At 37.2% G+C, this 16039-nt stretch overlaps 1 protein-coding gene across 14 annotated transcripts in view; it reads right to left on the bottom strand.

The window, feature by feature from the left end:
- Positions 1-677: 677 nt before the first annotated feature.
- LPP (LIM domain containing preferred translocation partner in lipoma) overlaps positions 678-16039 on the bottom strand; it is a 735767-nt gene continuing 720405 nt past the window's right edge. For all 14 annotated transcript variants that reach the window (XM_021933886.2, XM_031662904.1, XM_031662912.1 and 11 more), the window contains one exon: positions 678-15281. In XM_021933886.2, the coding sequence (XP_021789578.2) occupies positions 15153-15281 (129 nt within the window). In that variant the 3' untranslated portion in view covers positions 678-15152. The remainder of the gene's footprint in view (positions 15282-16039) is intronic.

Below are 16039 nucleotides of genomic sequence, written 5' to 3'. Positions count from 1 at the left end.
AGCGAATGAATGTGGATCTTGGGTTATTAACCTTTTTTCTCACTCTCGGAATTTTCAGCTATAAAATGAGGGTAAGATAATCACAAGGGTATTGAAAATGGAGTAACAGTGAAAAGTCTTGAATATGCTAAGTTACTTTTCCCTGTTTGTGGCTATTCCTTTCCTGTCTCCATAGTTATTTGTATCCATATCTATCAGCTCAGCTAGATTATAAACTCATTGAAAGGAACTATATGTCATTTCTATCTGTATTGCTTGAGATGCCTAGTACAGAGGAAATTCTCAATGTTTGAAAACTATGCGTAATACAGATGGAATAAAAGTATGAACAGGTCAGCCACTTGTTTGTGACAAAAATGGAGAATTCCAACCCCACCCAAAGGGACCCATTTACTTGGATCCAGCTTTAAAAATGAAAAAGTCTTTGCAAGGTCAAGACACAGAGTGACCAAATAATTTTAGAACACCTCTGACCTTCAGTTCTTCTGGGCTAACAGTGGAAGAGAGTGGGTGCTTTCATACTCTTGTGGCATCATATTTGCTATGAGAGATATTCCATTTCTCAGAAGACCATATGGAAAGCAAATGATGTAAAAAATGAGTCACACAGTAAAGGGGGTTAGAAGAAAAGGAAACAGAGATTATCCAACTCAAAAAGAATTCCACACATAGGCAAGTAAATGTAATAAGAAGTTTATTGGATTTCTAAATATAATAAAGTAGTTGCAACTCTTTTACAGAGAAAAGAAATATAATTTCCATATTCATTCTTACAGAGCATTGAAAAAACATAATTGATAGAGAAAACTGATAGAAGGTAAATAGAAAACAGGTCTTAATATAGTCGGATAATGCATAAACACAAAAGAAAATACCTAAATCACTTGCTTATCACAGATTTTATTCTCTTATTTTCATACTGAACTATGTGTGCTATTTTGGATACATCAGTGATGGTTTGTAATGTAGTGAATAAATGCAATTTGCTAAGAATATAAGAAAAAAGAGAAACCTATATTTTAGGAATACCATGGCTCTGTCAGTATCACACATATGAAAATAGACATATTCCTTATATGTTTTTGTGTGCCTTTCTCTAAGTCAGGGAATATTATTCAGACTAGCAGTTCATCATGGTGGGGCTATGATTGTGCTTAGCTAGTAGGAAGTGCTGCTCTTAGTAGACACATTTAGCGTAGAGAAAACCCGGCTTCTCACCATCTTCCCCCTTATCTATCCACTTGTAAACACCATTTAACCTTTCCATAAGATTATCTTTCATGGTCATAATCATCAGATTGAAACTCAGAGCAAAGCCGTGCTGTGTCTTTCTCAGTCCATTTGTTTCCAAGGGGGGGAAAAAAATCTCTGTATCCCAACATCCTTATGACATTACACTGAAATTTTTAACTCTTTTCTAGCGCTAAAATCTGATTCTCGAAAAAATTAAAAAATGACTAGTGTTGAAACTGGATAAGGTAAAAACAGAAAAGGAACATCAACAGGAAGAGTAGGCATTTTTAGTGAAAAGTATCACTGTTTTGCCAAAGAGTCAACTGGATTCATCCAATGATGATGACTACAGCAGGGTGGTCACACTCTTGAAATTATGAAACATAGCTGTTCCAACCTCACCCGTAGCTTATGTAATGGGGCTCCTTATATGGAAACCAGAATGGTGGCTGACTGCAATGGCATGGAGTCCATCTTCCATCATTTGTCCCCTTTTACTTCCATTTGGTAAAGCTGGGGAAGGTAGGAGACAACTTTATGACCAAGAGGACACCAAGAGCTTCCTTGGATAAAGGTTAAGTGGAGGTATCTTGCTTTGCCCAAACAGAGGCATATTCAAGTGAATATGGAGCCAACTGACTTAGAAGGAAAGGGAACGACTTGGCAAGTGTAATCTGCCAGCTGGTTGAGTCAGACGACACATTGAGAACGATCTTTTTTGGAATCATGTCCTCCCTTCAACCCTTCTCCTACAATCATGCACTGTCTACCTCGTCCTATTTACATGGACCCTCTCCTATTGCCATCCCTGGGTAAGAATGCATCACTCTAGGCTATGCTGCTGCTCCAGCAACAGTATTGACAGTTCTGTCAGTGATGGAACTATGGAAACAAAAGCCATCAAATAACATACACTACTATTTTTAGGAGTCAAAGTAATGCTCTACGGATCTGGCAAGGACATTTGGCCCCTTGAGCTTCCAATCCCCACAGCCAAGACTTTTCTTTATTTTCTCTCCTGTTAGCCTGAGAGACAAAAGGAGAAAGAATGTGCTGACACTTTAACACTCTAAACCACCAATGCTTAGTTTATAAAACACACATATGACACACATCCTAATACAGACTATGGCTCTATTAATTCTCTTAAACATTTTTTTTTCCTGACTAAATGTTTCAATGCCATAAAGCTTACATTCCCTTGAAGCAGAGTACAGGAAACCTCAGCAATATGCTACCATCCAGTAAGATATAAATATAAAGAAGCTGTATCAGCAAGGGATGCTCAGGGAATGTGTTTGCAGCCCATTTCACGGTAGCCACTCGAGAGGGGATATTGGAAGTGAGTGACTTTCTTCCATTTGGCAAAGTTTCCTTATCTCAGCACCTACTCTTTCTGATGGTATGTTTTTGAAGGCTGCACAGTACGGCTCTGGGTACCGTGTGTACATACATATGTAAGGAATAACGTTTATGTTGCTCAGAATAGGCACTTTTTGAAGGCAGTAAATCTAAAAGTAAAGTTAATAGAGCCTATATTTAGTGCTCATCTTCTCACTTTGCTGATGTGTATGCTGAACAGAAGATCACAGATTTGAGTCAGTCTCGCAAAGAGGCCGGAGTCGGCAAATGGCTATATTCAGAGCTGGGGAAGTCTTGCCAACTCAACTGTAGCTGTTAAAAAGGCAGACTTGGAGAAGGTGCAACCGTTTTTCTCAAAGGTGATGGCACAGAAAGAGAAAAGGCATGAAATAAAAGCCTGTGTGCGTGGCTCAGGGAGAATTACTATCCTCAGGCTCTGTATCTTCACGTCACATCTACTTCACGGCACAGATTTGCTACTTAGAAAGTCCTTTCCCTTTCCTTTTTTGTATGTCTCATAATTGCACATATTCCCTTACTTAGTTGAAGAGAAAGAGAAGCCCCAAATCTGTTAGTGTAATGATAAAGGTGTAGGTTAAAAGACAAAACAAACAAAACAAAAGTGGTTTATTATACAGAAAACATGCAAAAGCTCAACGCTACATCCAACTGTAAAGGTTTTGCATCTAAGTTTAAATCTTAAGGCACATTAAACCACACGATAATTTAATACATGCCAAATAATCAGACAATCAAGTGTCATGTTTAATTCTATTTGCTCTTTGAGATGTTTCTTGAAAAAGAATGAGGGCATAATTCAGATTTTCAGAGTGGAAATATTCTGACTTTGCTTAATAAAGAAATGAGTCTTGGATAATTTGCTCATCAGCTTTCCCAAGAGAGGAAATGGGTAGTAAAAGGAAGAAAGTCTTTTAAAAATAATTTTGCTACTACTTTACTATAAAGTGTTGGTGACAAGATTTAGTTTCTAGGATCCTAAATGTCTTTCATCAAAGATACTCCTCAGTTCAGACTTCTCCATTATGCTAAAAGGATGGCATGGTCCCATGCTAGTTTCAATTTGCTACCTAGAGAGGGAGGTCCAAGGCACTTTAACTATTTTTGGCACTATAATCCTGACATGTTGATGTATTTGACACAATTCTATAAACTAAGCTCAAAGTATATAGGATTAGTAAAATGCAAACTCTGCCCAAATACCAGCTCCCTATTTATTATTTGGAAGTTAAAATATGAGGCCATTCCTATCGTTGGCATTTAAATTATAAAAATCTCTTTTCCTCTCAAAGTTTATGTTTGAAGGAATGAAACACATTGGGCAGATGTATCATAACCTGCCCAAGCTACTCTCCTATTTCTGGTTTATAATTACTAAGTGAGCATTGCTGTCACCCAAAGAGAAAGAGAGAGAAGAAGGAACTTTTTTCCCTTTATACTTAACGTCTCCCAAGAAAGAATAAAAAAAGAAGAAATGTATCTAAGAAAAGCCAGCTCTTCCCATTTTGCATTTCTTAAACTAGTTTGGAAGCTGAGTTAAATAATTTGGGGGTGAGGAACGACATTCAGACTTCATATTTACTCTCTCGTGATGAAGGAAAGAGTCAAGAAAGCAACGATTACTGCGATGCCTCGGGAGAAAGCACAGCAGGCACCATACGAAGTGGCAACACAATACATCAATAATAATGACCAAGAATAGTTCTTTACCCTTTTCCCAACAGATAGAAATATAAAGAGGCAATCATGCATGAGAGATAAATACCTGTTTCCACCCCCACCTCAAATTGCTTTGGCATATTTTAAGAGATAAATGGATCCACACAAAATTTAAATAGCTTTTTCTTCTTTTCAGCTGCTACAAAAATGGGTCAGGTATCGGGTTTATTAATTTCCTGGCCTGAAAACCCAAGTGCTTAAAAATAAGATTTACTTTTTGAAGGATCAGCTTTCTTGGAAGGGGTGTGTGTGTGTGTGTGTGTGTGTGTGTGTGTGTGTGTGTGTGTTTTGAAGACAATACAATTGTATGATCCCTAAATATGGCAGAATATGTTATGTAAAGTAAAATAAGAAAGTTTTTATTAGTTTTTTCTTTATATTATGTGAAGATAAATTAGATGATTTATAAAGGTATTTGAAAATAATGTTTTTCTAAAAGGCTGCTTTTTTCACATTTACCACCTCATTGTCTTTTTATTCCCTCTAATGAGAACACAGATTCCACCCATGTGAGTCTCTACTCAGGCATTCTAGATAATTCTGAGAAGTGCTCAAATTGTGTCCTCTATTAATCCATTCCGGGGGTGGGAATACTCCGTCTATTCGACAAGAATCATTTTCCACTCCATTGGCCATAATATTCATCAAGCCTCACAGGGAGGTGAGACACCTTCCTCGTCTATGAATGTGCCATCTCAACCAAAGCCACCGCTCTCCCGGTCCCATTAATGTCTCCTTTATTCCTCAGGTGTGAGGACTAGGAAAGGGTGAGAAGCCATTTGCTGTTTAACTTGGCTCTCATTAGTCCCAGGGAATAAGCAGGTGGATGATGATACTGGCTTGATGGATGATACACTCCAGGGAGGGAAATGCATAAAACACTTACCAGGTATGATTATGTTAAAGGATTCTTGGATTTAATGCAGGAGATTTAATGAGAGGAAATGATATTTTTTCTCTCACTTCACATATTTTAGGATATAGCAAACAACTAAAGAGTGAAATGAGAGGAAATAAAAAGTGGAAAGTACATCCTAAAAGTACAGCTTCCTGAGGGATGCAGCTCAAGAAAAGGAACACTCACTTGCTGAACTGCTATATAGAGCAACTTCTAGAGCATACACGGAGGCTTTCTAGAAGGTTTTCTGAAAACAACATGGTACCACATTCCTTGTAATTAGAATAAATCACAAAATGACAGCATCCTGGGAAGCAAAGTCTATCAAATGGCAAAGGCCAAATCTCAGAAATGCCAACAGTTCCATAACATTTGTTTACCCACATTGTCAGCTCATGGATTGGCTGGATCGGAAACGCCTGTTGCAGCAACATGCACTTGGTGCGCTCTCAGTAAACGTGAATGGAGAGAGAGACTAAAATGCATTGTTAACCTACGGCGGTTTCTGACTCTGTGGAACGTACATCGTGGTCCATGGGAGAGAGGCTTCTTTTAGGAATCAAGTCACCTCTGCATGCCAATGAATTCTAAATGATATGGTCTCGGTTAATATTCTGAACCTGAAAGTCCCAGAGAGGTTTTTGGTGAGTGGAATGTAAACCAACTCTCTCCGGGGAAATTTACTGCAATATGCTTTGTTCTGCCTGTTGTTTGTTCTTATCAGTGGCCTCTTCCCACCAACTTCCTCACAGTGCAGATCAGACAGAATACCTAGAGGTTTCCCACAAGATGACATAGACGTGTGCAAGCTGTACATGATCTCCAAGACTGCAGTACACATGTGGATTTGCCACCTGGCAGTCAATTGGTCTCTGAATTTCCCTGGATGACTGGGGGCCTGGTAGTCTGTGAGAAGTCCATACTGTCTTCTAAGGTGTTCTCAGCTGTAAGCATGGCTACTTGGAGACAGCACTGGACTTGCAAGACCTGGGTTTATCCCCAAATCTGCCACTTCCCAGCTATGTCATAACTTCTGGCAAGTCACTTAATGGTTTGAGCCTCATCTTTCTCTTCTAGAATAGGGCTATTAATAACCATCCTCCCTGGGCTATTTTCTGTGTGGAAGCAGTTTGTAAGCTCTCTTAGGAATTATTATTTTAGAGCTTAGAAAGTTACCTCCAGGTCCTGCCCAGGAGACTGATGGCAGTTTCTGCCTACAGTGCTCTCTCATTCAAAGCTGGGGTAGAAGAAGCCACAATCATGGTCTTCCCCAAGACAAAGGTATACTATTTAAACTAAATAGTCATCCAGAGCAATGAGGAAAGCACTTGTACATTTCCGTATAAAACTATAGCATAATAGAACCCCTTTCCTCAAGAATGATATCCTTTTCCACAGATGAACTAAGCGGAAATAATGAGTTTTCAGCAGTACCACTATTTTTTGCTTTTGACTTCTTCCTTGTTAGACATGGGGATTATACACCAACATTTCCCAACTTTTCTTTTCGTTTTTTTCTTTTTTGAGATGGAGTCTCTGTTACCAGGTTGGAGTGCAGTGGCGCCATCTCTGCTCATTGCAACCTCCACCTCCCAGGTTCAAGTGATTCTCCTGCTTCAGCCTCCCGAGTAGCTGGGACTACAGGCACACACCACCATGCCCAGCTAGTTTTTGTTTTTTAGTAGAGTCGGGGTTTTACCAGGTTGACCAGGATGGTCTCGATCTCTTGACCTCGTGATTCACCCGCCTCGGCCTCCCAAAGTGCTGGGATTACAGGCGTGAGCCACCACGCCTGGCCCATTTCCAACATTTTAAAGGTCATTATCAACAAGTCAGATAAAAGGGGTGTACTGTTCATGGGTTAGTTACTGGGGAAGGCATGAAGCTACATAATAACTGTCAGAATGGTCTGTCTTCTAAATGGGAAAGTACAACCAGCAACAAAAAACTCAGCAACTCTAATGTCTGGCCCTCAGAACATCCTTCAGACTAATTTTAGACATTCTTAACAATTTGTGTAATCAAAGTTTTTTTAAAAAAGTAATGCAATGCCCAAAACAAAACAAATATAGATGGAAGGAAAAGGAGGGGGAAGCAACATTGTATTGTGTACTACAGGTTTTGTGTGGCACCAAAGAGAACAATGCCCCAAAGGCTGGCTCTGTTTTAAAGTCATGGGTAGCTTGGAACAAAATGTGATGAAAGAAATGTCAGACCTCACGGAATAATGAGCTCCTTGACACAGGTGATGTTTAAGTAGTCAGAATTGGCACTTAGCAATGAATCTGTAAGGGAATTTTAATACCAAGTGGAACAGATGGCCGGGAAGTCCTTTCTAATAACGGACTTAGACTCAATAGGAAAATAGAGATGTCCTGCTTGTTCTCTTGTGGAGGGTCAAAGGACATGTACCCTTGCTGCAAGAACAGAAGACGTAGCTGTGGATCAATAAGAATGCTCATTTTCTGTTATAATAAAGTTCATGGAGGGCTGCTTCCTGTTCACACTGTGCATGCTGGGTTACATTTTGGCAGACCATCTTCTCTTCCAATTATAAAGAGATGGAAAAGCAAGTAAATACTTCCTCAGGCTTCCTATATGCCTTTTTCTTCCCATTGAGCCTGATTATTTGGAAGCCTTTTTTTCTGTTAAGAAGGAATTTCCAGAATCCGTGATATTTTGGCTGATGCAGACGGTCTTCTCTGAGTATAGCCCATGTTTCCCTGTCGTGCTTTAAATACTCTTTTCTCAACTTCCAAATCAAGTCAATTCATCAGCTCAAGATTTCTTATCAAATTTTATGTCCTCCATAAAGTCTTACTCATGTCACTGGAATTACTCTTCCTGATGCCACTTTCCTTCCTATTAAGTACAGATTGAAGCAGTTGGATCTTATTACAGTTGGCTTGAATCAAAGTTACTTAGGGGCTGATTCTCTTACAGTGATTATTTGGTAATTATTAAATTGAAGAGCTGCGTAAGAGATAAGGATGTTGGGGAGACAAAAAAATAAAATAAAAATACGGACTCCTAAATGATTAGAGAAAGAAACTGCTCACTTTTTCTAACGTGTAACATCTCTAGGAACAAATATTTGAGCACAGAATGAAGTGAATCTCAAAACCAATCAACCAGCAAATATTTATGTATAACCTGTAAAGTGTCCATATATTTGTGTAGAACCTATAAAGTGTTAATATTTAACATGAAAATATGGATGAAAAATGTCATATTCTGAAGAAGACAAGGATAAAAGGAAAGGGTTGAATGGATTATGAACTGACACAGAAGTGGGAATCTCATGGATGGCATATGCATTAGCTTGCTTCCTGTTTTCAGAATGAATTTGATTTTGGCAACATCCAAAATCGTACAGAACAAAAAGTAACACGGGAGTTCTATCCTTCTGTAGCTTTTACACTTCTGGGTCTGAGGATTTTTGGGGAAATTCTCTTTGGGTGATTCCAATTTCATTTACTTTCAACCCTAAAGAAAGCCTTTCAACCTAGCCTGACTCATGGTGAATTGCCAAGTTTCATTGAGGACACTGAAAATTAGAAAATATGTTTGTGTCCATTGTTTAAAGAAGCAGCAGAGAGTGACAGGACATGACACTATGTCAATAAGTGAAGAAAAGTTGACTGAGTTGGTGATATCAGACATGAAGAGGCAAAGATTTGGACTTAAGACTTGTTGTGTGGAGCTACAGAGCTAGAATAGACGTATATGAGCACTACTACATACTGGCCAGGACTAAGAAGATATGGGATGGTAGTTCATCAGGAAAATAACAGAGAAGGTTCAGATCTTTAAAAGGCCCATGATTCTATTTTATTTGGGAATAGCATTCGTGTTTGGGGGCAACTGTAACTCTCTGTAGTGGTGTAGAACACAAGATAACATGGTGATGCTTCTCTTTCTTGGTAGAACATTCCATTTGTAGGGTAGAGAACTGAATTTAGAAGCCACATTCAGTGCCAAATTGGCTGAATGCAACTGTGGCTGTTTAATAATGTTTTTATTTGGATATATTAAGTAAATGCCCACCAGAATTAAATGAATAAGGATTTCTCTGGCCCTTAAGTGGATGGGTATCTAGGAAAAATTAACAATGCTACATAACATGAAAGGCTTAATGCAATAATCTGAAAGTACTATAAAGGAATTAGTTACAGTGTTTCCCCCCTCTCTAGTATACATAGGTGTTTGTAGAATATTAATTTTTATTTTAAACAAAGGCTAGATGTAGAGATATTTATTTGTGCATTAAGAGACTTCTGTCAGTTAAATAACAACCAGAAATTAACAGCAAAAGTGTAGCACTTTTTTTTTTTTTGTAACTTTGAGGGGGACCTGTCAATCAGTTAAAGAAAAAAACACATCTTTCACACAGCTCTCCACAAAATAAGGGACATGCATGTTGTAACTAAGATAGAGTCCACAACTTTTTGCACAAGGGCCAGGAAAATTAAATAGAAAAGGGAATTAGTGTCCTTTTTTCTGGACTGAAGGGAAATTATGCCTGTAGTCTGTGATCTAAGAAAACCTGGTGCTGTCCAACCTGCTGAAAAATATTTTAGTATCAACTTTTACAATATAATATTAGTCTCACAGGCTAAGTGCTAATCTATGTTAAAATTCTGAAAATATAAGTTATTCCTTTGCTCTAAGGAAAGTTATCAAGCTGCAATGGAATAAAATAAAATGCCATCATTAAAAACATAATTTTTTTGTGGTTAAATTGCTTTGGACTTAAAAAAAAAATCTTAACCTAGTCTTTGAAAGATTACTTTGCATACAGCTGAGAAAACTAGATCAGTCACAAATGAATTTTCCAAGAATCTATGACCTCAGTCCCTGATGAAAATTCATTAAAATGAAACAGAAAGACTCTATTATCTCATTTCACTTTACGAATAAATACAACCTAAAAAATATGCCCCTAGAAAGGAAGATTTTATGGATGCCATATCTATTTTCTGGTAGCCTTCCCCTTATTAATATAATCATAATTCCATAAAACCATAATGCATTGATTTAATTTACAAAAATCCAAGTACAGCAACACTAATAGGTAGGATGGAAAGAAGGAAAGAAAGGGAGAGAGGAAAGTAGGAAAGAAAATAAGAAGAGGAGGAAGGAAGAGGGAGAAAGGAAGGGAGGAAGAATCCTTACCAAGTCATAGTAGCTTCAGTCAGGTAACTTTTTAAAGGTTTGAAATAAGGCTATGCTCACCAAATAACAGCCTCATGAGAAAAGTTTCATTCTAGTTATCTGTCAAGTAAATAATTTGGTCTGAAATATTCATGGTTGCACCATATTAATGCCTCACTGAGAACAAGTTTTGAACTTGTTTGGACCACTATTAAGCAAATAAAATGAACACAATTAAAAAATATGCTGAATGGGTGGTAAAGGCTCAAGCTGAAGTCTGTGTCTTCATTATCTGAGTAAAGCTACTGTAAAATCAAATAAAAGACACTAACATCCATTATATCACCTTCTGGCATAAAAATGTTTTACTCATTTAAAGACCTATGAGATACTTCCAAGACAAAGAAAAAATAAATACTACTGGAATATATTAAGATGAAAAGTTGACTTCTCTCTCTCTCTTTCTTTTCGTTCTTTTTTTTTTCTTTTTTACTTTTTGGTGAGTATACTTTTGAGATTTGGTGGTTATCATTTACATCATTGACTCTTCAGTGGAATATTCATAGTAGTGTAAATAGATTCTTTGAAAATAAGGCACAAGTATATGTTGTTCTCTGATTGTCTCCCACGAGAGTGCACCAAACGAACGATCTCAAGAAATGGACTTGAGGCACATTTTGCAGAGGTATCTTTTTCAGTTTGCTGGTTTCCCACAGATGGCTAAAGCAGGGGTATGGAACATGCTGTCATATTTCATTCATAACACACATGTACTATAGCTCTAGGCAACAGATGGACAATCGCTCGTTTGAACTACAAATGTGAAATACTAAGGTAGAATAGCAATATTTCTAGAAATGTATATGAAAAAATAAAGCCTTTCCAAGCCAAGAGGAATGGTGAGAGGCTTTGAGGTTACATCAGTGTTTCCCTGATCTCCCTAGCAGCTGCCATAATTTCCCCAACACCCTTCAAAACTTGATAATGGAAGTGTCAGGGGGCAGCCGACGCAGATTTGACAAGAGAAGCCCAAACCGTATCAAATAGAAATAACACTGTTATTCCTGGCTGGTTCACATTAATAGGATTTTCACTACCTATAAAAATGGTTGGAAGTTGTGTTTTCAGAGTCCTGTCTGTATTCCACTAACTCTCTACTATAGCCCCATGGAAAAAGTCCTCTCTTTCTTCCTCTGTACCCAAATATAAAATATTTGTTTAAATGTAGAGTTGCATATCCTTTAAACCTCACCATAAACATCTCTGCAGAATCTTTCATAGGGAACAATTATAGTGTTGATAAGTCCACCTCCTTAATCAGCACATACCCAAAAAAGTTATTTTGATCAGAGAAGTTGCTCCTACAGAAATAACAGTGTGTTAATGACAAGAAAAAGAACCCACACGTTTGCGCTGCAGAGATGCCAGCATCTGACAACCTGATGCCTTATGCTGGGACACACGACTCATTTTTTGAGTCAATTATTTACTTATTTATTTATTTATTTAAACAACCGCATGCCACATGTCTGGCTAATTTGGTTTTTATTTTATTTTATTTTTTGTAGAGACAAGGTCTCACTGTGTTGCCCAGGCTGGTGTCAAACTCCTGGCCTCAGGCAATCCTCCTGTCTCAGCCTCCCAAATTGCTGGGATTACAGGTGTGAGTCACCGCGCCTGGTCTTATTTTTGAGTTTTAAAGGCCATTTTCTTTGCCAGTGAGACTCCATGTTGAGTCAGTATGGTCTGGAGATTGACAAATTTAAGAAATCCTATTTTGGTATGTTCTGCAGAGCCCATGATATAGTGGATTTTTTTCCTTTTCCATGTCTCTCTTGTTACACAGAATCACCAAATATTTATATTCTTGATACTTTTCAAAATCAGTATATTTTTACAAACTTTCTGTTATAGACTCTGATTTTTTCTACTATTTATGTATTTAAACCACAACAATTATGATATTATATCAGCAGACAGTATGATTATAATCATTAAGGTAATACAATCTTTTTCTCTCGTTGCAGGCAAAATTTCATGCAACTAAAGTATTAAAGAGTTACTTGGCATTGTTTAAATCAAATGATTAATAGAAAAGACAGTAATATAAATCATATATTTAAGAAACCCTAGAATAAAATATGGTAGGATCCTTTCCTTATTATACCTGTGAAAGAAAAAAAAAATCCTCTAAATCTAAATATTTCTACATATGTATGAGTGCACATTCATTATTATAAAAGTATGTCTATCTTAAAAAGAGATTTACTTTAAAAACCTTTGGTAAAGATACTCTGAGGTTATGTTATAAGAATGCATAATAAAGATTGTAAGCAAGCAATATTCTGCTGACGATGCCACAGGGATGGGTCTGTGACAGCATTTTCTTACAGCTTTTTCTCTTGACATGTAAACATTCAGTTACATAAGGATTTAAATGTAATAAGCAAGTAGAATGTTACTACATTTTATAGTATAAATATTCAATAAATTCATCTTCTTTTGGCAAAATTAATAATAATATGACCACTTTAAGAGATACAATCTATCCCTCAATAAATTGAACTCTTTGCTTTGTCCTAAAGAGAACTTCCCCCAAGTGTTACATAAAAAGTTACTAAGTCAAAATTCAAGCCGATTACATTATCTGCCCTATTGTCAAATAGTCAGTGCTCCTTGAGGTCATCAGCATGGTCTGGCCTTCAATTTGGAAGGCAGGAAGTCAGAGACACAGTTGACATTGCCTCCGAAAACTCACATGCTTCCCCTAAGTGAATCTCATCATATTTCACATTATGAGAAATATACGGTCAAAGATAAGAGAAGCAGGGTAAATAAAAGACAGTGGTCAAAGGAAGCTCTTAAAAGCTATAATTTTGGTGGTTCTAACACAAAACTGTTTAGTGACAAAAGCAAATGAACCATACATTAAGGATGAGCTGTAGTGACTATCGGCTTAAGAATTTCTAGTCACAAAAAAAGAATCACTTTTATGATCATTCCTATTCAAGTAAAATAAATTTAATTGGAATTCCTGAGGAATAGTTTGCAATTCAAAACATGTATCCATAATTTTTTCATTTCAGTTCTGATGTTAAAATTAAAAATTAAAAAAAAAATCACTAGAAATCTGAACATCACAATCATGAGAAAGATAACTGTGGAGTAAGGAAAGGGCACGTTGGAAGATGTAATTACATTTGTTATTTTGGAATCTTAAACTGGGTGTTAGGTATATAGGAATTCATTATATTATTATTTATACCTTTTTGTAGACTTAAAATACTCCATAATTTAAAAGTATATATTTGTGGGAGATTTGAAGAAAGGTTTAAGAAGTCTCAATCCAAAATACTTAGTTTACAAAATGGCAACTTGCCATGACTAAGCTAGGTATTTCTCCTTAAGTGAAACATGTTCGAACTTAATAAGTATGGCTTGGCAGTTGGCAAGCGAGTGTTTCACTGGCTAATAAAAGTTTGAATAAAGATTCTAGGCAGAGATTCTGCATATTTTTAGCTCATAAAGACAATTTTTTTTCAGTGATTGTCTTTGAAAGTGTGGTGTAAATGTCAGATTGATGATATGAAAATGTCTCCTGCAATATGTAATTTCAGTTGCAGAAGGGATTATGAGAATAATGAAACTGTGGTTTCACAATCTTTTCAGGCTTTCTACTCTTTCGAAAGTAAACCAAACAAAACTGCACAATTTTATTTTGTATGCTCTGATTTGCAATTGTCAGGCAAAATGGACCTGGTCCTAAAAAAGAAAAAGAAGAACATTTGAACTGTTTTTTCACAGCTTTCATCCTCTAGAGAAAAAGACAATTTTGATAGTTGTGTTGGATATTAGAATAAACATGACAATATTTCTAAGATGAAGAGTGGGACAATATTGAAAATGTTATATTCTAGAAGAAATCAAGTTTGTCTGTATTACCATGTCCAGGTAGTGTAGAAAAGAAAAATCTTAAGGTAATATTGTGGGACAATAATGTTTTTTAAACATAACCACAAAATGCCTTTTCTAGCATATACCACCTGTAATTTCTTTAGAAAAATACTGAAGCTTAGTTGTCTGTCAGCACTTATTAGCTATGGGCCGATAACTCTTTTCCAATTAGCCTTGATCACTGGTCACTATAGATTCTGAATTCTGATGGTTGCAAATTAAATTTGGGCTTGTTCTAACTTATGTAATTTACAACTTAAATTCTTTACAGCCTAACAAAAAAAAAATTGTGCATTTCCCTCCCCAAGGACATGAGTAGTATAAAGCAACAGAAAAATATATTCTTCAGTACATGGGAAAAGAATGGCTACTCTTTACAGTCACAGGCAGAACGGAAATGATAGGATGGAGATTTCAAGCCAAAAGCACCTGTGAGTTGGCAGACTCACCCAGGAAAAACTATGTGACAGCAAATACCACACTAAAAAAAGCCATTCAACCAGATGAAAAGTGAGACAAACATAGGGATTAAAAGTTACAGGAATGCAGAAGTGAATGGGATGGAGCATAATCTGTGCAAAAATGTGGAAGTCCTTGGGAACAAAGGCCCATCAAGATCCTACATGATTCAATGTGAAATGTGTATTTGGTAACAACTTTTAAAAAAAATCTCATAATTTATGTGTTTCTAAGGAAAGGTTAATAGCAGATGAAGAACAGAGACTATCCTGTAGTTTGATGGCCTTTCCTCTCGTATTTCTTATCTTTTTCTTGTGTTCATTCTTCTCAGTGCCAGCTGAACAGGTGACTCAATCTAAAGGTCAGTGCTCGCCTTGGCGGTCAACACCCTGATGCGGGCAGAGTTGCAGGTCTTGCAGAGGATGTGCCCATCCAAGGGGTAGCAGCCTTGGTTATCTCCTTCAGACAGGAGACCACCGCAATCCTAGAACAGTAAAGACAGATGGAAACGATGCTAGTAAAAATGTTAAGTACATATGTGGAGAACAAATGATTGAGCTTTCTATTCAAGGCCTCCATAATGTGGCCACTTACTATCCTTCCTGCTTTACATTCTGCTAATCCCATGCATCCTTTCTCCCACTATATAACATAGTATATCTTGAATGTAATTGAATTAGAGATTGGGGACATAAATATAAATGGCCATAAATATAATCCTCCTAGGGTCACTTCATATGAAATACAGGTGTAAGAAGAGAAGAGGCCACCCATCTTGGCTCCCATGTAGAAGTTTGCTACCCCTACTCAAATAACAAGAGAAAATAAGAATGTCCCTAACCACTGATTCATTTTTACCCTTTACCATTAGTTTAAGGATCTCTCAAAATGCATGCACAGGTACAGGAATGGAATGTTTTGGCCATTTCTGGGCTCCAGCAAAGGTAGACTGATTTCTGCCAAGCAGAAGGGCCACCAGTGGGTTCTGTGTATTTACTTCAATTGTAGTAAGAAAATAAAATCCTAAAGTTTGTGGGGAGCAGTGGTTTGCTGTACTTTCTAAAGGAGACAGCATTGTATAGAGCAAAGACTGCTAGTCTCGGGGACAGGCCTCCTGAGCACCACCCATAGGTTTGCCACAGTCTGCCTCAATGCACACAGGCTGACTGCCACTCTGAAAATAGCTTCTGATTTTTCTACCTTACCGAGCTGTTGAGAAGATCAAAGAAGACAATGGATAAA

The sequence above is a fragment of the Papio anubis genome, chromosome 2 (assembly GCF_008728515.1).
Source record: "Papio anubis isolate 15944 chromosome 2, Panubis1.0, whole genome shotgun sequence".
NCBI lineage: Eukaryota > Metazoa > Chordata > Mammalia > Primates > Cercopithecidae > Papio > Papio anubis.
Note: the sequence above shows the minus strand (reverse complement) of the source record. Positions and strands in the feature narration are given on the sequence as shown.